General features: G+C 37.0%; 2 protein-coding genes and 1 long non-coding RNA gene across 3 annotated transcripts; 1 reads left to right on the forward strand and 2 right to left on the reverse strand.

Moving 5' to 3' along the window:
* Positions 8,019-12,765, forward strand: LOC18780315 (vacuolar protein sorting-associated protein 20 homolog 2). The gene is made up of 6 exons (XM_007211972.2): positions 8,019-8,361; positions 8,774-8,926; positions 9,184-9,336; positions 10,523-10,606; positions 12,239-12,377; positions 12,461-12,765. Exons 1-6 carry the CDS (start codon positions 8,260-8,262, stop codon positions 12,484-12,486), a joined length of 657 nt encoding a protein of 218 aa, XP_007212034.1. The 5' UTR covers positions 8,019-8,259; the 3' UTR covers positions 12,487-12,765.
* LOC109948734 (uncharacterized mitochondrial protein AtMg00810-like) lies at positions 18,808-19,332 on the reverse strand. The gene has a single exon (XM_020562439.1). The coding sequence runs from the start codon at positions 19,330-19,332 to the stop codon at positions 18,808-18,810; it is 525 nt and encodes a 174-aa protein (XP_020418028.1).
* Positions 19,778-20,877, reverse strand: LOC109948902. The gene is made up of 3 exons (XR_002271350.1): positions 20,566-20,877; positions 19,987-20,054; positions 19,778-19,818 (listed from the first exon to the last, which is right to left on the reverse strand). It is a non-coding gene; the product is annotated as an uncharacterized LOC109948902 (long non-coding RNA).

Below are 21,723 nucleotides of genomic sequence, written 5' to 3' on the forward strand. Positions count from 1 at the left end.
TTGATTCCTTTTATCATTTATTGATTGAAAAAACAAAGAAAAGAAAAAGGAAACAGAAAACCTAACCAAAACCCAGCCAACATACAACATGTAAAGAAAAAGCAACTAGCAAGTTTCATGCTGATTCAGAAAAAGAAAGAATATTCAAGAATAAAAGCAAACTAGTTTTTTCTTACCTACAACCCATCATATTATTTTTTCTTGACTAAAGCCCATTTTTTCTTGACCAAAACCCGATGACTCCAACCTAGTTAACATTTTTTCCGTTTAGTACTCATATTATATACGTACGAATGTATTTTTTAATAATATTTCCGTTTTTCATCCACGTTTTAAAGACTCGATAAAATACATGTTTAAAAAAAAAACAAACAACGTAAAGTACACATATTATACACGTATGTACATGTTTTTCACATTTAATACACGTATTTTTTACAAAATTTTGAATAATACATACAAAATTCACGTATTTTTCACATATTATTGAATAAAAATAATATATATTAAAAATTTTAAATAAAATATATTAAATTATTATATTGTGGCTGAACTTTTCAGTTGTATCTTGCTAAAATTTTGCCGAATAAAACATGTACGTATTTTATTTGTACTTTTTCCGTTCCGTATTTTACTTACTAGGAATCCAACAAAACAAATTACCTAATCAAGCTTATCATATTAAATGTTATATTTTCAAATGCCTAAAATAACCTTAATTTCTTTTTATCGTGTTTTTTTGGTTTGAGTACTTTTTTATTGCCTCAATTTACTGTGTTGGTTTTTTTTTTTTTTTTTCCAACAATTTATTTTGCAATTCAATGCACATTAATGGCGTTCCAATTTTGCATAGATTTAGGGATTTGTTGGGCAAGCTTTTTCCTTTTTTTTTTTAAATTTTTAGAAATATCAAATTTGGGTCTGCTTTTGCCTTTAAAAAAAAAAATAATAATGACATGTGTTTTGGATATTCGTTGGTAGTGGTGGAATTTTTTCCAGTTTGCGTAGCGTTCTTTTAATATAAAATTTGACTTATCCCCTTAAAACTCATTTTAATTGCTTGCAATCCATCATAATATGTTTTCTTGTATAAAGCCCATTTTATTCGATTCACCCAACAACTTCACTTGATGTTGACTTCAATTTGAGCTACGAACACCAAAATTTTAGGATTATGTGACTTCAATGTTTTTCCTAAATGATTCTAGGGCACTGCCTATTATAATATGGGAATCAATTTGGGGGTAATTTGGTGGAAACCTAAACCATCATTCTAATTTTCGTGGCCTATATACACTTGAGTTGTAAACGAATATCAAATGACAAATATATCCAAGTTGCGACACCATGTGGCTGCCACCTAAGCAAACTCAACGCCTCTCGTTATGAAATTAACGGATTAGGGTAATGTGGGACACAGAAGGTGAGTCCAGGGGACATAATGACCCAATTTAAATTGCAATGGATAAAGTGGGGATTTTCAATAAAGCACAGGGAGCATATTGATAATTAACCATTTATTTATTTAATTTGCCTGAAGTGACCCCTCTTTTAAGTGCAGCAGTCTAGTTGCCTCTTGGCTACTGTTGGATTACTTTATTCTTGCAGCTACACGACTGCATAAGATGTGCTCTCTTCTTCTCTTTTTTTTAAAATAAGAATTTTAGCATGCATGGCACGACTGCAATGAGCAAGGGAGATGTCGATCATGTAAGTTTGCACGAACTGCATGTAGTACCTTCTTCTTCCTCAATTTTCCCTTTTTCGGCAGCTGCTAGTTTGATGAGATTGCGCTTCCTTTGAATAGTTTTGCATAGATTCCTTGATTACTTATAGCATGTAGTTGCACGAGTTTGAATGATAACCACCATAGAATTGACAGTGAGTTTGAATACTCACTTCTCTCATCCCTTTTTTCAAAGGGATCATTTGGTCTTGCTAGCATAAACGTGGCTTGGGGTTGTAATTCAAAATGTAGAGCGTGGGTTTTTCATTGACTTTGATAAGGTTTATGGCTTTGGGAACTGGTATAATGACTCGGAAAATTGACTTTTTTGAAAATGGCTAGGTATGCAGATCATTATTTGAGGGTTTGCTTGGGCCAATGTAAATAAAAGAGAAAATTCATTTGCTTGGCATGGATTTGATGGGTACGCATGAAGGCCCCCAAGTGTACTGGCTGCATGATATGGATAGATAATCCAACAACACTTGAAAGTTAGCATGGGTAGTGTTATGGAGTTATAATAGGATTTCAGTTACAATAGTTAATCCTACTAATGATAGGAAATGATCAGTTGTCAGTTATGTTGTTATTAGGTCATAACTCCATATTTATGTTTGTGATAATGACTTGTAACTGTAGATTATTCTCTACAGACTTTATATATATTGTATAATGATCATATGAATAATATAAGGGAAAATCAGTTTCTACATGGTATCAGAGCTAATGGCTAACGCCAATTAGCGATCCTTCATTTGCCAACATTGAGAGTCGTTGACTCTCCTTGCCCGAAAGGGTGTTCGTTTCTGTATAGTTCTCCATCTTCTACTCCCTTCTATAATCAGTAATTTTTTTTTTTATCAAGACTCTCTCTCTTTCTCTTTGGTGTCATGAGCCCCCTATTTTTCCAATATCTATCTCTTCTCTACACGCATGCTTCCCCTTCATTCCCTTAAGCTTCATCTCTCTCTCCTGCCCAAACACTCGTGCTCCTCACCTTAATGCTTTCCTTCCTTTATTTTGTTTTTTATTCGTTTTTATTAAAAGCCCATAAAAATTTCCTTTCACTTTTCGGTCCCCCCTCACCCCCTCCCCCCTCCCCCTCTGTTTTCCCACATGATCCGAGTGTACTTGTTTGGAGCCTATCTAACACTTGTCTCTGGAGCTTGCTCCCACCACTGTCTCTATTCCCCATTTTATTTCTTTTAGTAATTGTTTGTGTTGATTCTCATCCCTTATTTTATTTGTTTCTATAGTACTTTTTTTTTTCCTATCCTCTTCTCAAAGATGAATATGTTATTTTTTTTCCTTCTCCTCCATAGCCTAGTGCCTCTTCCACTCCTCAGATACCTAGTCCCACTCCTTATCCATGTTCGTCTCTTGGCATGATGGCCATATCTCTGTTTTCCCTCAAAGACCACATCTCTCTATTGTTGGTTTCTCTCTTTCTCTTGAAATCTCTATCCACTTCCTCACGCCGTCTCTCTCGCTGAGCTGTCTCTCTTTCCTCCGTGAGCCTTGTCAACGCTCGCCGAGCCTTCTCTGCCGTGCTACACTGCCAGTGTTCCCTTTGTCCAGCCCCTGTTTCTTCCTCTGTGTTGTCGACTTGGTATTGGCCACTCAAGCCCTCTATCTCTGCTCAACCTGTGTTCTCCTCCCTTCTTAAGCCCAATCTCTTTCTTTGATTTTACTGTTGGTCTCTGTCTTCTTCAATGCTCTCTTGCGCATCCTTTCTTCTTCTCTGTTACAAGGGTATTGTTTTCTTTTCTTTATAATTCTGTTATGTTACTGGGTTATTCTCTTATCTTCTTTTCCATTGTGTTGTCTCTCTCCCTGTCATGGGTTGTCTCTGGCCTCTTGAGTTTCCTTTCCTTTTCATGGGTTGTCTATTGCATCTTGTTCTCTCTCCATCTCTTGACTACTTTTGATAGGTGTCTCTTTCTTTCTCTCCTTTTTCCATCTTTATTTTGACAGGATTTTAACTCTTTGTGTTTTGCCCACACTCTTTTTTCCTTTCTTTGTCCCACTTGGTTTCCTCCTTTATTTCTTATTATTGTTTTTTTGGGTCAATCATCCCTCTTTATTTTAATCTATATGGGCCTCTATCCTCTTGTGATAATCTTTTCTATGGTTATTTGAGAGACTCTTTCCTTTCTTCCATGAGCCCATGCGCTCCTTCACCTGCTGACTTTCAATGGGCGATATGTTTACTTTAGTTTCTCTCATGTCGCTATTGCAACTCTGGAGATTGGAGTTCTTCTTTTTTGGTTTCCCTTACTAGACTACTACAGACGACTGCTACTACCATCCCCATCACCACGTGGTTTCTTCATTCAAATCTTGCTATGCTGTGCGCGCTCGATTTGCGGGGGAGTGTTATGGAGTTATAATAGTATTTCAGTTACAATAGTTAATCCTACTAATGATAGGAAATGATCAGTTGTCAGTTACGTTGTTATTAGGTCACAACTCCATATTTATGTTTGTGATAATGACTTGTAACTATAGATTATTCTCTACAGACTTTATATATATATATATATTGTATAATGATCATATGAATAATATAATGGAAAATCAGTTTCTTCAGGTAGAAGGTATGAGCTTGAGCTCTAAAGAGGAAAATGCACTTGTAGACAACATGTCATAATAGATGTTGGATTGTGCATGGACATGGAGGGATAGCCACTAGAAAGGTCATGTAGGATGAAAAGAACATGAAAAATTCAGCCTTAGAGATAATGAAGGATCCAAATTTTTTATTTTTTTTCTTTCGTTTTTGGTTTCGTTGAAGGACTCAAGTAGGCCTAAGAAGCATATGGTAAATGTACAACCATTTATTTGCTTGCACTGATGATCATAACGAGATTAATTTGCAGCTTGCATCGATGAGAGCTTTAGCTTGGCTCAACATGCTTTGCTTGTTTCTTGCGGCAACTTGTTATTCAAAATGTGCATATAAGCTTCACCATAGCCTATTGTGAAATGATTTTGCTTGTGCTCCAAATGTTGGAGCTGTATGTATAAATAAAACTAGGAAAAATATTCATCGCCAACAAAAAAATAAGACTTTTCTTGCTTGCACCAAGTAAAAGACAACTTTTGAAGAGGAGCCCCCTTATAATTTAAATAAGCAATGGTTATGTGCTGTTGAGATTTCTTCTGGCGTCTGACTCTGGTCAAAGCTTGATTGGCCTCATCTCCTCCAACGGGATCTTCCAGCAGTAGATCAAAACCAAATTGATTGCAAATATTCCATAAGAAGGCAAAACAACATAAAAGATGTTAGAAACCATTACTGACTCAATAATAAATAGCCAACACAACATTGAAACAAAGAGCTTCTTATCTTTTAGTTTTGTGATGGTTTACTGCACCAACAAAAGTACTGCATCGTAGAACTTATCAATATGAGAGAACCATCGAATCACGGCTTAGTCCCCAGTGAAGTCGCCATTTATGTAGGGGTTTTTTTGTCGAGAGATGCAATGAGCTTGTAGACTGAGCTCTCTTTAACCCCTGTCTGAGTTTGCAGCACCAGACCCCAAAACACCCTGAAAAAGTTGAACCCTTAGGGAGTACTTTGGTTTTCTTCAATGGCTCTTCAGTACATTGCAATTTTTGATGAGAAGGATACAATAGCTGACATTACTCGATGATAGAGTTGAGCAGGCACTGAAAGGGCTTTGTTTAAAACACAATGGAACAGGTGTTCCGGCAGCTGCTGCTTCTTTGGATAGGCTTTAGGCGGCTCTAAAAAGAGTTGGAAATGGTGCATTGATGTTGTACAGGCTTGGCATGAGAGAGCTTGCTTTGATGAATCAAGATACAACTAGGCTTGGCATGAGAGGCTTGTGGCATGACAGCTAAGAGCCAATAAGTTTAGCAAGAGAGAGAGAGAGAGAGAGAGAGAGAGAGAGAGAGTTGGAAAGGGAAAAGCTTGGAATCGTATAGACTATATCTTCCAGCAGCTCTAGAATTGCTTCCACCAACCTGAACGGATTTCTTGAAACAAAGAAAGTTAATTCTAATGCTTGAATCTTAGGATGGTGATTTGTAGAAATGCTTGGGGTGATGTTTAGGGCTTGGCATGGTGTTCTAAGAGAAAAATGGTGGAAGGAAAGCATTAAGGGTTGAGATTTTGGGTGATGAGAATGGGGTTGCTCATGCTTTGGGTTTCTTACCAAGAGGGTGATAACCATAATTTCAGCTTGGCTTGAGAAGATGAATGTTTCAGATCTGGAATAAGGCTTTTTGAGAGAGAGGAGAGAGAGAGAGAGAGAGAGAGAGAGAGAGAGAGAGAGAGAAGAACAAGATGGAATGGTGCTTAGGCTTGATGTTTCCGGCAATTGGAGGAGAGGCTTGCTCGCTTTGCCTGAGTTGGTTCTTTAGGATTGAGAAGAAGGAGATGGAAGGAAAGGTGCTTGGGCTTGATGTTTCTAGCAGTTAGAGGATAAGCTCGCTCCAACGCTCTGGTTGAGTTGAGTCCCCCCTGCTGGGTAGCCACTTGCCTCCTTTTATAGACGCCGGAACCCCTCTTTACCCTAGAAAGCCTAGATGGTTTCTTCTCATTTGACCAAGTCTTCTTTCTTTCCCTTCACTTTCTCCAATATGGCCTAATAAGTGAAATCTCCCTAAAATTAGTTGAATCCATGGCTATTGAGACAAAACATTTTGGTGCCCCAAAGCCTTCCTGCAGTTGGACCTTGTAGATGCTTCCTTTCCAGGAACGTTCCAGCTTGGCTTTTCTTTCTCTTTTCTTGCGTGAGCTCATATAGGTAAAGATGGGTAAAGGTTATGGTCAAACAGAAAGGTTGAGGCTTATCTCTTTAATCAGCCTAGATATTTATATAAACTAGATTTTAAGGGTTTCGGTTTGATTATGGCAAGGCTAGTCTGATCTCAAGGGAAAGGGTACTAGAATTTCTCTCTTACTTACCCATGTGTTGGGCTCAAGAAAGTGGGCTTGGATTTTGGTGCTTAAACCTCCACCTTTTGAATCCTCAATGGGCCTTATGGACCCTCATACCCGTCGATCGTATCGCTCTGCCTGCTTAGAGAGCTTGGCAAGGTAGATGAAGTTTTCACGCTCTGTTGCGAAACCCATGGCGGATCTCAGAGACAGGGAATCAGAGAATTCATAGTTTTTCACAACGTCGAGTTTGGGGTTTGGGGCTCGCGAATTCTTCCCATACCCTGATTTCTTTCCCTCACCCAGATTTCTTCCTCCCCCCGAATTTCTTCCCCCACCTAGATTCTTCTCCCCCTACCCTCCAATTTCTTCTCCCCATCAAAAAATCAACATCCAAGCCACAATCAAAACAGAGGAAAAAATCACTTTAATTGGGAAGAAATCGGCTACTATGATTTCAACACTGGTTGTTTGATCAGATCTTTGTTGGTATCTGAAGGGGGGAAGAAATTGGGAGGAATGAGGAGGGGGAAGAAATTGGAAGGAAGGAGGGGGAGGGGGTCTGAGTGGTTGCGGGCTGGGGAGGAGGATGGTTGTGGGATGAGTTTGGAGGTTGGAGCTTACGGGTGGAGGTCATGGAGGAGGGGGAAGAGAGAGAGAGAGAGAGAGAGAGAGAGTCAAATCGAAGGCCCATCCAAATATATGGCAGAGACGAGAGAGAGGTTTGCTGGGGATGAGGGTGACGGAGGTTGTGATGGAGGTGGTGGCTATGGATTGGGGTGTGGGGGATTGGTGTTTGTAGTTGTGATGGAGGTTTGCTAGGGAAGAGAGAGGCTTGATCGGGAGAATGCACACACAAAGAGAGAGAGAGAGAGAGAGATTTTTTTTAATTTTTAATTTTTTTGGTTTTAATATTTTATTCATATTTTAATTAATTTAAAATTAAAACATGTGAAAAATACGGGATCCACAGTGTCATGTAGGCAACTAACAGAGAGATCTGATAGAAACCCTAAGGGCGGAACCACATTGTAACAAATTTAGAAGACCGGATTATGTGATTTTTAAAATTGAAAAAATAGGAATTAACATGCCTTAAAGAGTGTAATTATAGGATACTAAACTGTAATTAACCCTATAAAAAATTCTGTTTTTAACATTTATTTTTAGTTATAAAGAAATGATGAAAATACCCTTAAACTTAACAGAAATGTCAAAGAGTTAGATATAGGAGATGAATTACAATACAAAGTTCATGTTGTTAAAAATAACAATTAAAAATTCAGGTGTAATAGTACACATGCCTAAAAGTTTAGGCAGTGTTTTTGCAAATTTCCCAACTGGCTTCCCTATGTTTAGGTGAATTTCCCCAAAAAAAAAAAAAAAAAAAAAAGAAATTTCTGCCTTTATGGTCAAAAGTCGAACATCACAACTGGCTTTGCTGTGTGGAGGACTCTCAGACTAAATTAGCCTCTTCATCGTCTTCAAGTCTAGTTTCGAAGCAAACCCAATCTTGGGTTTGGTTTATTGGAAGAAAGTGTTTTATGATACTAAGATATATAGTTATAATTCGATAATAATTCTTCATATTTAAGGCAAACCCGATATGATATACGAATAGATGGGGAATTTATTCGTGAAGAAGCCCAAGATCACCGAGGTCGATCGAGCTATTCTCTCTCTCAAGACTCAGAGACGCAAGCTTGCTCAGTACCAACAACAGGTACAGTTAGTACTATATTTTTTCTTCTGTTCAATTATCTCGTAATACTCTCACGTTTTGTGAATTGCGATTTTTCTTTTTTAAAATTTCTGTTGTTGGTTTCTGTGTAAAATTTTGGTTTATGTTCTCGTTGGTCAGTGGTAATATTGAGAGAAGGAAAACTGTGGCTCTGATCTCAAACGGGCAACGGGAAATTAACAGTTGAAAATGGTCAACACAGTTTGCGTTTTAAAAGTTTATTTTGTTTGTTTTTGATAGGTGGAGAAAATTAGTTTTATTAAGGATGTGATTTGAATACGCTTTTGAATTTTCGATGAAGGATAATAATTGGGTTCACATATCTAGATGATTTTTGATAGCATTTGTTATAATTTCTTATGTTGGTTCCATTTCTGTTATCCCTCTTTTCCAGCTTGAAGCTGTAATTGAAGCCGAAAAGCAAGCTGCAAGGGATTTGATTCGTGAAAAGAAAAAGGAAAGAGCTTTGTTAGCACTAAAGAAGAAAAAAGCACAAGAAGACTTATTGAAGCAAGTGGATACCTGGGTTATCAATGTTGAGCAACAGGTGAGTAATATAACGCAACCATGCAACTTCTTTCGTTTGTTTCAATTTTGTTTGCTCTTTCGTGGTCATTGGTAAGAGTTAAGCCTATGAACACTTCATCCCTTTGAATACTTTTACATTTGTGCCTAGATTGCTATGATTTTGTTACTGCATGTGAGCAAGTAATGACTTAGTTCTGTTTGTTTCTGCTCTACTTAGAAGTTGATATTTTTTCAAGAAAAAAACATGTTGACATTCCACTATACATTTTGGTTCAGTTGCTAGATATTGAACTGACAAGCAAGCAGCAAGCTGTATTTGAGAGTTTGAAGGCTGGTAATAATGCGATTAAAGCCATACAAAGTGAGATCAACCTTGAGGATGTTCAAAAGCTAATGGATGATACTGATGAAGCTAAAGCTTACCAAGATGTGAGCTTGACTTCTTCTCTTTTATTTTGTTGGTTTTTATTTATTTATTGCGCACTTCAAAATTTAGTATTTCAACTGAGCTTGCTTGGATTGCATTCTTAGAATGAGCTTCTCTGTGAAACATTTTTTGGCCATTTGTGAAGCTTTTTTTAATTTCTACAAAGATTTGGTGTTGGTTATGTGCCAATTCATATTCTCTCTCTCTCTCTCTCTCTCTCTCTCTCTCTCTCTCTCTCTCTCTCGTATTAGACACTTATAAGGGTACTTTAGTATCTGAGGTTTTCCTTCTTTTTCTCTTTCTTTGATATGGGAGACGAAATGCTTGGAATGCTGTTGTTTTTTATTATAAATGAAGAGTTGTGGAATTATTTCTAGGTTGAGTTTGTTTCCCTCCTCTTTTCCTGACAGGAAGTGGAGGATATCATGCCCTTGTTTTGAGTTTCCGAAAAAAAATGCACCATGAATTTCTTAAAAAGGGTGTTGAACATGTAAAGGATCATATCTCTGCTCTGGATATATAGGCATGCTGTGAATTGAAAATAAGCCATATGTTCAAATGTGACATGACCTTCAGCTCACCCAATCTCCTAGTGCGCCCCCCTCCTCCACCCCCCACCCCCCAAAAAAAAGTCATCAAATTCTAGTTTATAAAAAATACAGAAAGATGTGAGTGCATATTTACCTTTATGTTGGTTTTGTTTTCATGAACTTCTTGTCCCCACAAGCAGTGGAGGACTTATGTTTAACCCCTTATATACTGCTCTTGTTTTCAGTCTCCAAATAAAATTGCATATGGATCATTGTGAATTGATTTTCTTAAAAATGTATTACATGTAAGGGATCATATACATATGCTATGGTTTAAGTAACCATGGAATGGTGAACTGAAAATAAGCCATATGTAAAGGATCATATCTATAAGCTATGGTCAGCCACCTTGTAATGGCCGTACCTTCCATCCCCTCTTTGTTTGATGAGAGATACCTACTTTATTTGTTGCTCCTGTGATCTCATAAAAAAAATCACTGCTCCTGTGGTTTTCACATCATTTGTGCATATTGCTGTAATGGGCTTATTATAAATCAATGATGACATCTAAACTTTAGCTTCATCTTTGTGTAGCATCTTCTCTGTCTTAATTTGTTCTTTTTAATAATTTCTGCCATTTCTATGATAATTTTGATAGGAAATTAATGCAATCTTGGGGGAGAAATTATCAGCAGAAGATGAAGAGGATATTTTGGCAGAATTTGAGAATTTGGAAGCTCAGGTATGGTATTTCTGTTCTAATAACATTCTCACCAATCCTAAGAACATTGCAATTTGGTGTCTCATCATCCCTTTTCCAGCAGTGTTACTGCAGGACTTCTAAGATAGAGAATAGGTAGATGCGCAGTGCCATATCCCACTTGCTTGTCACTTGCAACTGGGATGTTCGGTAACTGATGTTAAGCCTTTACAAGTCTAACATATATTCTAACCCTAACCCGTTAGATGTAAAACATCTGAAGGTTTATCCTGAAAGGAATGAATGGAAAAAGCAGCATGTCGTATCAATGGATAATTCTGAGAATATTTCATTCTTACCGAATACGTACAAAACGTTATTTTAATTGTTTGAATTCTTGGCGTGTAACAAAATTTATAAAAATAAAAAATAAAAAAATTTGGTCGAGTGAATAAATGGGTAGAGCCCTAATTACGGTTCCAATTATAGGGAACATTAAATTGTTGCGCAATGTACAAGGCGTGTTTTATCCCTCTATTACCTTAATTAACAGTGAAGTTAGTTTTCTCAGCGAAAAATTGGTAAAGTTAGTTTCCTTCTCCTTCACTTAACTCTTCACTCTCTTGAAACCCTCCTTTGTTCTCCTCCTTCTCTCTCCTTGTTGAAATTCTTGAGAAACCAAACTTGTGGTATGAGGGTTTAGTTTCTGGGTCCATTAACTTAGATACATAAATCAATAGTATGAAAGGGTCTATTAAAAATATCATTTTCAAATTAGATACGTAAATTTAAAAATTTTCCTTGATATTTTTTCTTTTGTCTTCTTCTTGTTCTTGTTAGTTTTCCCTTCAAGTTTCTGGGTTGTGTTTATAGTTATTTTGGGGACACTGAGATGCAAAGGGCAAAGGGGCGAGGTTGGAGAATGAAAATTTAAAAATTGGGAGTTTTTCCTTTGCGCATTTTGGCTTTTAAAATCTTGTCTTCATATGTTGCTTCTGGTATGGAGGCAAAGTGTCGGAATGAGTGGAGGGTGAACTAAGGATGGACAGGACATGGTCTATGATGTTTTTTTCAATAAAATAATAAAAATACACACCTTATATATTGTGCAACAATGTAATGTCCCAATAACTAAAAAAAAATGCCGTTCTTTTCTTGTGAGACCCATTCTACAATGTGGTCCTATGATCCAAACCATGGATTTTCACTACTTATTGTATACTTGACGCAAAATTCTTATAGAAATCCCCCAAGAGGTTAGTTTTTAGTCCAAAATCTAAAGAAAGTCTAATTCAAATCCATGCTTGGGTGGGGTTTTGACATTAAGAATATGTTATGATTTCTTACCCACGTGGCTCTCTTACCTTTCAAACGAAACACAGGATGAATATGAACTCCTTGTGTGGGCATTTTGTTGTTTTACAATGACTGTTATTGAGCCCTATGTTTGAGGTCTCTGAATGGATCTTCATGTGTGTTCAAAGTGGATCTTGCAGATTTTCTGTTACCAATTAAATCATTTATGAACTATTTATATATCAAATTATGGCATGTACTTTCTTTTTTTAGGTTGTCTTTTGTTTTGTTGGTTTCTCTATGTTGGGCCCATTGCCACCCACCGCATAGCAAATAATTGTGTCTAATCTAAAAGTGAAACTCCCCTCCCTTTTTCAGATTACTGTTCAAGATCTGCCTAAAGTTCCTGCTTCTGTGGTGTCTCTTCAAAGGGATGAGGAGTTAGACCTTCCCGATGTACCAACCAAAGCACCAGATGCAGTCACATATGATACCGAAGTTTCCTCTAAGAAAAAAGGTCTCTCTCTCTCTCTCTCTCTCTCTCTCTCTCTCTCTCTCTCTCTCAATTGCAAATGCTTGACAATATTTTTGAATATGCAGTTATGGAAGAACCATTGGTGGCTTGATTGGATTGAGCAGTTGAATTAGGTTTACATATTGTCAAAGCTGTTTACAAACTTAAACTGTCCATCCATTCTGCATCCAAGCATGTACAAGTAAAAATTATTTGTGTGTGGAGAACGTTGATTGTGTGCTTGTTTCTTTCGCCCCAAATTGGATTGTACAGATATGTATTGCTCAACTCAGGCCAAAGAAAATAAACTCTCACATCATATATTTCTTCACATGATGAACAAAGAAAAGAAACAGGTGTGCTCGGAGATGAAACTTGTCCAATCTGAAAATCAGATCATTTGCGAAATTGTTACGTTGTGCTGGGATTTCAAATATATTAGTTCCTATTCCGAAGTTTTAACTTTTAGAAGTTACTCTTAGGCCCAGTTTGGGATTACTGTCACTTTTTAAAAAGTTGCTTTTGTTGTGCTTTAAAAATAATTAGCTGTAAAGTAAAGCAGCTCCATGTTTGGTAAACAATATTTTAAATCATTCTACTAACCACATTCAATTCAACTTCTTAAACCATCATCAGAACAATGCTAGATTTCATAATAACTTAGCTGGACTACCTTTAATTACTTGCTCTCGTGGCTGCACCTTGTAACCATAGGCTGCCTACATACCCTTATTGAGGGATCAAGCCACACGTAGTTCTCGTTTTTCATCTCAACTTCCTGTTCCAAGCTTCCTGGCATTTCTCACATGGCAATATATAATCAAACAAAGAAATAAAAACATTTATATCAAGTAAGCATGCTTGGAAAGCCATAACCATCAATTCCTCGTGACACCAATGGTGACATGTCCTAACCTGTAATCCTTGTTGGACTCAGGAGACATTTGGTCAACTTGGTCCGCAATCCTCGCTCCCACAATCCGGATAACTCTAATACTCGTGGGGCTAAATATGCTAGAAAATCTCAAGATATTTAATACTATATAAAATAATAAAAGATAAAGATAAATAAACATACTAAAATAAAATAAAATGAAATAAAATAAGTTAAAGATTTATAAGCTAAAAACACCCTTGTATCGAACTCAAGTAAAGTTCATAAATAAATAAATAAATATATATATATATATATATCCATCTATCGCTTGTAAAACAAATGTGACGCTTAAGAAAATAATGGTAACTGTATAAAATCCTCAATTTAGTTTAAAAGCATCTCAGAAATTAAATTCTCTCCACCTAGGCATACCCCCATTTCTGATCCATCAATTCCTTTAATACCGTCAATTCCATATATGCCATCAATTCCATATATCCGTCAATTCCAATAAAAATCCGTCAATTCCAATGTTAGTCCGTCAATTCCATCCTCGCAGGTCTCGGAACCATAAAGTTAACCGAGCCGCATTCCTCGCAGGTCTCAGAGATAACACTTCAATCAGAGCCGCAATCCTCGCAGGTCTAAGAGATAACATTTCAATATGAGCCGCAATCCTCGCACCACACGGTTCAGGCGTCCTCGAAACTCGTGGGGCATCATCAAAATAACAAACTGTCTCAAGGCAACTGGGGATTACCCTCGCAGTGGGTTTGAAAACCATAACTCGTCATTTATATAAACTTTCAATAAATTGGTTCTCAACTAAACTTAATATATATATATATATATATATATATACCACAATCTGATAAAAGCCAAAAGCTAAGATTCATTCTTTTCAACTACTGAATATATATATATATATATATATATACCAAAAACTTGGTTAGTTTGTTAACTATCTCGATCACTGCTTAGCATACCATTCCAATATTATATTTATACTCTTACCACACAATTAATCATATGAACATATATAAACAGATAATTAAATACTCATATCGAAATCACATAAAATCATGAGATTAGAACTACAACTAAACCAAGTGAACACTCGCATGCACATGAGCTTTCTAAAGGCTCAAACATATCACATGGAGCTCATCCTCATTATTTAATCCAAAGTCCTGGCCCTGGGCTCCTAGAAGTGCGTGCATTGTATTTGAAGTCATTCTCAAGCCTATGTAAACCTTTCCAATGATTAGAATGGTCTAAGAGTGCCTCGGGACTCAAAAAGCGATAAGTCCCAAAAAGTCAACCCGGGACCTCGTGGGGTCCACGACCTCAAAATTCCGATCCAAGAGTTCCTAGAGGTCATAATATGCCTAGGACACATGTCCTGAGAGTTTGGTCTCAACTGGACAGTTGGATTGATCACGATCGCGCGATCGGACGGTTACTATCAACCTAACCCTAGGGTTAGCATTTTCGGAGTATCCGGGTCTCCGTTTTTCGATCCATCGAGTCCTATACGATCCTGGAATTGTCTAGATCAACATAAATAAAATTGACTACAATCCAACGGTTCAAACGTATTGAACCCGGAAATCGCACAATATGCGAGATCCGTTCGGGGTCCAAATGTTGTCCAAATTAATATCCACGAATTCCTACGCGCTCCTGAGGACCAAGAGATCATTTTAGGTTCCGAAAGTGACTTCACTATGCTACCCACGCGCTGTCACACACGCCGGTGTGGGTGGCTTGATCAAATTCCGGCAGCCAGAAATCTTCAAAACTGGAAACCCAGCTTCCTATCCTCGGTAAAATACCCTATTTGGAACCACTTTTGTTCTTGGACCTACCCCAAAAAGTGGCCGGAATCGAAGGCCAAAACTGGCCAAAATTTAAATCGCTTAATCAACCAATTAAACGCAGAAATTTCTCAAAAATAACATAACCAGCAGCTAGAACACGTTGAAAGGATAGAAAATCATACCAGATTCGAAAGATTTGGTGGCTAGAGGCGTCCGAACGAGCTCCCGAAAGTTTACTAAAAAACTGTCCAACACCGCCTGTTCCGTGGCTGATTCCAGCGACCACGTCGGCGGATCAAGGCTGGGACCGGTCGGGAATTGAAGAGGGAAGTGAGGCGGTTCTAATGGGACTGGTGCCGCCAAGAACGAAGGTGTTTGGTGGCGGTGGTAGAGGAGAGAAGTTGGCTGGTCGTGAAGCTTCTGAGGGGAAGGAAAAAATCTGGGTTTTAAAACTGAACTTTGAAATATTTACGGTTATACCACTAAACTTCTTTTAATTGTAACTTTTTCGTTACAACTCCAATTTGAGCCCACTATGTGCCTGCGGACTCGTTTCGATGTGCTCTACACAATGGTAGAATCAGAATTTCCAAATTCCTTCTCAAACTTAAAATGACTTTTTTGCCCTTATAATATTAAATAATATTTTAATTTCTCAAAAACCTTAATTAATTCAAATCATTTTATTTTAATGTTTATTTCAATTTATTTCTTCTTTTAAATTTATTCTCTCTTACTTTAAATATTTTAACAGTTTTTCGGGCCGGGATGTAACAATTTCACCAAAGTCTCCCCGGTCAACTAGTCAACATGTAAACCTATTAAAATATTCCGGGGTAACATTGTATTTTTCTTTAATAATTTTGTATTTAATTATTAGTTTAGGACCGGGTCGTTACAATGGTGGTGGTGGTGGTGGTGTTGGTTGTGGAGGTGGTGGTGGATGTGGAGGTTTTGGAGGAGGTGGTGGTTGTGGTAGTGGTGGAGGTGGAGTTGGAGGTGGAGGTGGCTGCAGCAGTGATCCCAATCTCCACCAGGTTCCAATACTCTTTGGAACGAAGAAAGTTCTCCATTAGCATACTCCAATGGTCGTAGTGTCCATCAAACCTTGGAATGGCTGGTTGCACAAAACTATTCTCAGACGCCATGCTTTTGTTTCCTCACTCTAGCACCTAGGTTGCAAGCTTTTGATCAGGCCCCGTAGCAGAGCTCTGATACCAAATGTTAGAATCAGGAAGTTGCAAAGAGCTTCTGTAATTCAGAACTTACATAAGCTAAGGAGAATTCTTGTTATTAAATGAAAAACATCTAACATGGCTATTAAATAGCCTTACACTTGAACTGAAAGAAAATGCAACAGCCCACGATTTTACAGGTCCTATAATCGTGGTAAAGACTACATCAAAACAGAAATACAAGCTTGTCCCTCAAGTATAGGGATTATTGGACTCCTACGTGATTAACAAACCTAAAAACTAGGAATCCTAGCAGTAAACCTTATCAGTAACAGCTAGAGATTCCAACAACTTCAACACATCTTTGCTTCTTTTGAAAGTAGCTTTGAAAAGCAACCGAGAGCCTACTTTTAAAAGCTGGTGTCAAAATGCCACTGCTTTTAAAATAATCAGGATATTTTATTTTTACCAAACACCTTAAACTGCTTAACTTTAAAGTAAAGCAAGTTTTTGGCAAAAAAAAGCAATCCCAAACGGGGCCTTAGGCCATCTCCAACCATGGGAGGCAAAACCCAAAATTTAGGATTTTTAGCCCAAAACCTTCTCCAACCAATGTATTTTGGAGGGGGAGTGAAAATTTGGGTTGACTGAAAAATGGGGCATTTGGCCTTAGATTTCAGTCCAACGGAATTTTTGTGGGCCCTAATTTGCAGTAAACAAGAGCCACGTGGGGCCTCATTCAAAGCAAATGATGGGCTGTTGCCCACTACTCCAAGTTCCTGTCGCATGTCAAAGCTTAGGCAACTTCAAAATTGCACTTCAATGGCTGCATTTCAAATGAGCTGTTTTCAATATATCTTTTTTCAAACCTAAAGGCTAGAAATCAATGGTTGATATTAGGGGTGGGCACTCAAACCGGCGAACCGGAAATCCAAGCCGAACCGCACCGAACCAAATCGGAAAAAAACCGAGTTGACCAAAAAGTCAAAAACCGGTCAAAAACCGAACCGGACCGGTTTGGACCGGTTCCGGATCCGGTTCCATGTCTTCAAAAACCGAACCGGGCCGAACCGAACCGGTGAAACTAAAAAAATATATAATTTCAATATATATTTATATTTAATGCTATATTTTTAATTTCACTAAAAAAAACTTAATATTTATCCAAGTTCAATGTCAAAATATCTCTCTTTTCTCACTTTAATATTTATTTTTTATATGAAATTGAATAATTTGTTAATTTTCAAGTAAAAAAATAATATTTCAGTTGAGAATTGTATTAAAAAATAATTTAAAATAATAATTTTTATAATCCGGTTCAAAACCGAACCGGAATCGGAACCGAACCAAAACCGGTTCAAACCGAACCGGACAGTTTTTGAAATTTTTTTTATTAAAACCAAACCGAACCAAACCGGATGAATAGTACCGGATCGGTTCTAATTTGAGGCAAAAACGGGTCCAAACCGAACCGTGCCCACCCCTAGTTGATATTAAAATTTCGCTAGATCAACAGGAAAAAAAATCAAACTGCTGAAATTTAAATCTAAAGGTAAAAATAAGTAAATATATTATTCTAAGCTAGATGCAACCCCACAACATATCATAAACTCTATAAATACCCATCAATTTGTTAATAAAATTATGTTTGTAAAATTTCAAAATGTTAACGTCAAGAATCAACCAGATTCTGTTTGTTGGCGATGCGACTTTAAGTAGAAATAAAATGGTATGAAAATTACTTTTTGGACCTCATTTATTCCATTCACTTTTGACCTAGTGCCTGAGAGCATCCTTTATGTTTGGATGGATGCTCTAGAATCAAACAAACCTACCAATCTCCAAAGCGATGATCCAATGTGAAACCTGCCATGAAACTTGTGGACAAGCGACACAGGGCATATGGGATTATGCAATGCAATGCAAGACCAGCAATTGGAGTCTGCACCACAACTTGTGCCAAAGAACATGTTGAATATCTAAGCTTTGAATACAGTAGTGTAAGCAACTTGTGAAAATTGACTTGTTTTTTAATGAAATCAGAGACCTAGTTTAAATAGGCTTATTGAAACAACTGAATAGGAAAACAAAGAAAATAATATCCTGCATCTAATAGTCCTAGGGATTATTAACACAACAAAACAACAGCTAAATATCTAACAAACCCTCCCTTAAACTGAATGCTACTCAAACAATCAGTTTACAGAGGAAATAGAATAGACTCCAAGCAGTCCTCGTAGCTTCACAAACGTTTCCAGCTTCAACAGTTTGGTTAATATATTTGCAATTTGCCCTTGACTCTGACAATACACCAGCTCAACCACTTCTTCTTTTGTAAGGTCGCGAAGAAAATGAAACCTGACATCTATATGTTTACTTCTCCCATGTAACACAGGATTCTTTGAGAGTTTAATAGCTGAACTATTATCACAATAGATCAATGTTCGCCCAACCTAGTTGCAATGTATCTCTTTAAGAATTCTTCTTAACAGAACAGCTTGGCAAGCACAAGAAGCTGCTGCTATGAATTCAGCTTTAGTTGTAGATAAAGTAACAACCTACTACTTCTTCGAGGACCATGGAACAGCTCCTAAACTTAGCATAAAGACTTGACCAGATGTACTCTTTCCATCTTCCAAATCTCTTGCATAATCACTATCACTAAAACCAATTAATTGATTTCCTTTTCCTTTCTTGTAGAACACACCATAATCAACAGTACCTTTCAAGAATCGAAGCATTCTTTTTGCAGTTTGAAGATGAAGTTTAGTTGGAGCTTCCATGAATCTGCTGATGAGACTAACCACAAACATCATGTTTGGCCGAGTGGCTGATAAAGACATTAAGCTGCCAACAATTTGTTTGTAAAGAGTGCTGTCAACTCTTACTCTTTCTTCATCTTTTGTGAGCTTACAACATGGAACAATTGGATTTTGAACAAAATTGCAATCATTCATTTGAAACTTTTCTAAAACTTCTTGAGCATACTTCCTTTGGCCAATGAAAATTTCAACTGATGATTGCACCACTTCAATACTAAAAAAGTAATGCATCTTTCCTAGATTAGGCATATCAAACTCATCCATCATAGATTTTTTGAACTCAACAAACATTATTTCATCATTCCCCGTGAATATCAAATCATCTACATATAGAAAAACAAGCATAAAATTACCTCCCTCTCTAGATTTGACATACAATGTATGCTCATAGGGACATTTTTGGAAGCCTTCCTTTGAGAAGTAAGCATCTATACGATTGTACCAAGCTCGACTTATTGCAGTCCAAATACAGCTTTTTTCAGTCTATAAACTTTATGCTCACCCCCTTTATGCACATAACCTGGAGGTTGGTCAATGAAGACTTCTTCATTCAACTCACTATTAAGGAATGCAGATTTTACATGAAGCTGATAAATGGGCTAAGAGTTCTGTGCTGCCAATGAAACCACTAAATGAATGGTGTCATGTCTTGCAACTGGTGCAAAAACTTCAGCATAACCAATGCCATACTCTTGTGCAGGGCCGGCCTTGGGTGATTTAAGGCCTAGGGCCAAAGTTCAAGAATGTGCCCTTTATAAACAAATAAATAAATATAATTACAATTTTTTATCAAATAATAAATTTTATTAAAATTATAAGAGTTTACAACCAATAATATAGAAAACTTTGGGCCTCATTAAAACCTTGTTTGAGGAAATCGCAATGGGAATAAAACCTCAAACGAAGGAAAAAGAGTACCCGATTGAAAACATTACAATCAACAACAAATTAACTTGCATGTCCCTATGCTTCACCTTCATATGCACCTACAAAATAAAAATGTGAAGAAAAATGTCTGCATTGTTCATCAATAGGGAATTTGTGATTATTTTCTCTTATAGGACCATTTTCTAAAAGTAAATCCCTCATTTTTAGATCAAGATTATCCCAGACTCTTGGATCATAAATGTTCAAATTAGTTTCATTTTCATTTTCATTTGTGTTCTCATTTTCATTATGTTCTTCAGCTAAATTTGGTACTTCACGGTTCAAATTAGTTTCAATTTCATTTTCATTTTCGTTCTCCTTTTCATTTATGTCATTTTCATTATGTTCTTCAGCTAAATTTGGTGCCTCACTATTTTTAAGGAAATATTTATTTAAAGATCCTCTTAGGTTTTGAGCAATTTCTTCTTCCTTTTTCTTTTTTTGTCTTTTGAGATTTCCAGAAAGTTGCTTTTTAGAAAACATTTTAAAAAATTTATCATAAACACACAAGCAATCAAGAACAATAAAAGTAAAACTAATTAAATGAAGACAAAGAAAGAACAATAAAACCTGTATTTTGGGTCCTGTATGCTGTGCTCTGGTGTTGGTGCTCTCAATTTCGGAGAGAATAATCAGCTTCCAACTCAAAGTATAGCTTTGTTCCTTCCTTCCACACTTAGTTCCAGAGAGAATTAGAAATAAAAATCGATTTCAAGCCAAACTGCAGACAGAGAGGCTTTGCTTCTTGGGAAAACAATAAGGACGTTGACTTTGTTTTCTTCTAGATCTGTTGGCATCCTTTTTGTATTATTGTTTTACAATACCAAGTAAAACTCTTAACTAATATCACATATGCCCTTCAACTTTTAGTTTTTATTTTATTTTTTTGCATATGCATATATATATGGACTAAAAATTTTTTGTGTGCCCCAATCAATTGTGGGCCCCGGGCGATGCCCCTAGTTGCCCTAACCAAGGGCCGGCCCTGCTCTTGTGTATACCCCTTAGCCACCAGCCGAGCCTTGAATTTGTCAACTTCTCCTTTCTCATTTAGCTTTGTTTTGTGGATGCATTTAACCCCAATGGTTTTTTTTCCTTCAGGAAGATCAATTAATTCTTTTTAATTGCTTGTATCTTTGCATCCATAGCTTTCCTCCATTTTAAATTCTTAACAGCATCATTAAATACTATAGGATCACTATTGGCAAATAAAACAAGATAAGCAATAGTTTCATCATCATCAGTCATGATCTCTTGGACCACAGGAGTCCAAGAGATTGTGGTCACCCACCGTTGGATATTAATCTAATGGTTCAAAAAAGTTTCTTAAAAAGAATTCAAGATTGAGTGAACCGTTGAATTTACATCCAACGGTGAGTGACCACAAATTTCTTGGACTCCTGTGGTCCAAGAGATCGGGACTGTCATCATCATATAATTCATCCCCACTTACATAATCTGTCATCCAATAGGGTCTTTTTCTTGGACGTTGATCATTTGAAATTGAAGATTCAATTTCAGCTGGCTCATTTGATGGAACATCTGACAACCTACCCCCAAGGGATTGCTCTTCCTCTTCAGTCCCGCTTTCATCATTAGCATCTAAATCAAGTACTGATTCGTTTCTTATGCTACTCCAATTTGAGTTGTTGTCCTCATCAAACATAATGTCACGACTGTTGATTACTTTATGAGTGAGTGGATTAAATAGTATGTATGCTTTGGATT

Source organism: Prunus persica, chromosome G4, assembly GCF_000346465.2.
Source record: "Prunus persica cultivar Lovell chromosome G4, Prunus_persica_NCBIv2, whole genome shotgun sequence".
NCBI lineage: Eukaryota > Viridiplantae > Streptophyta > Magnoliopsida > Rosales > Rosaceae > Prunus > Prunus persica.

What these genes read in the sequence shown, in the direction of transcription:
- LOC18780315 (XM_007211972.2), top strand. Translation starts at nt 8,260, where the DNA reads ATGGGGAATTTATTCGTGAAGAAGCCCAAGATCACCGAGGTCGATCGA. An exon ending in TTGCTCAGTACCAACAACAG is followed by an intron (nt 8,362 to 8,773) that starts GTACAGTTAGTA and finishes CCTCTTTTCCAG; the next exon opens with CTTGAAGCTGTAATTGAAGC. An exon ending in TTATCAATGTTGAGCAACAG is followed by an intron (nt 8,927 to 9,183) that starts GTGAGTAATATA and finishes ATTTTGGTTCAG; the next exon opens with TTGCTAGATATTGAACTGAC.
- LOC109948734 (XM_020562439.1), bottom strand. Translation starts at nt 19,332, where the DNA reads ATGGATGAGTTTGATATGCCTAATCTAGGAAAGATGCATTACTTTTTT.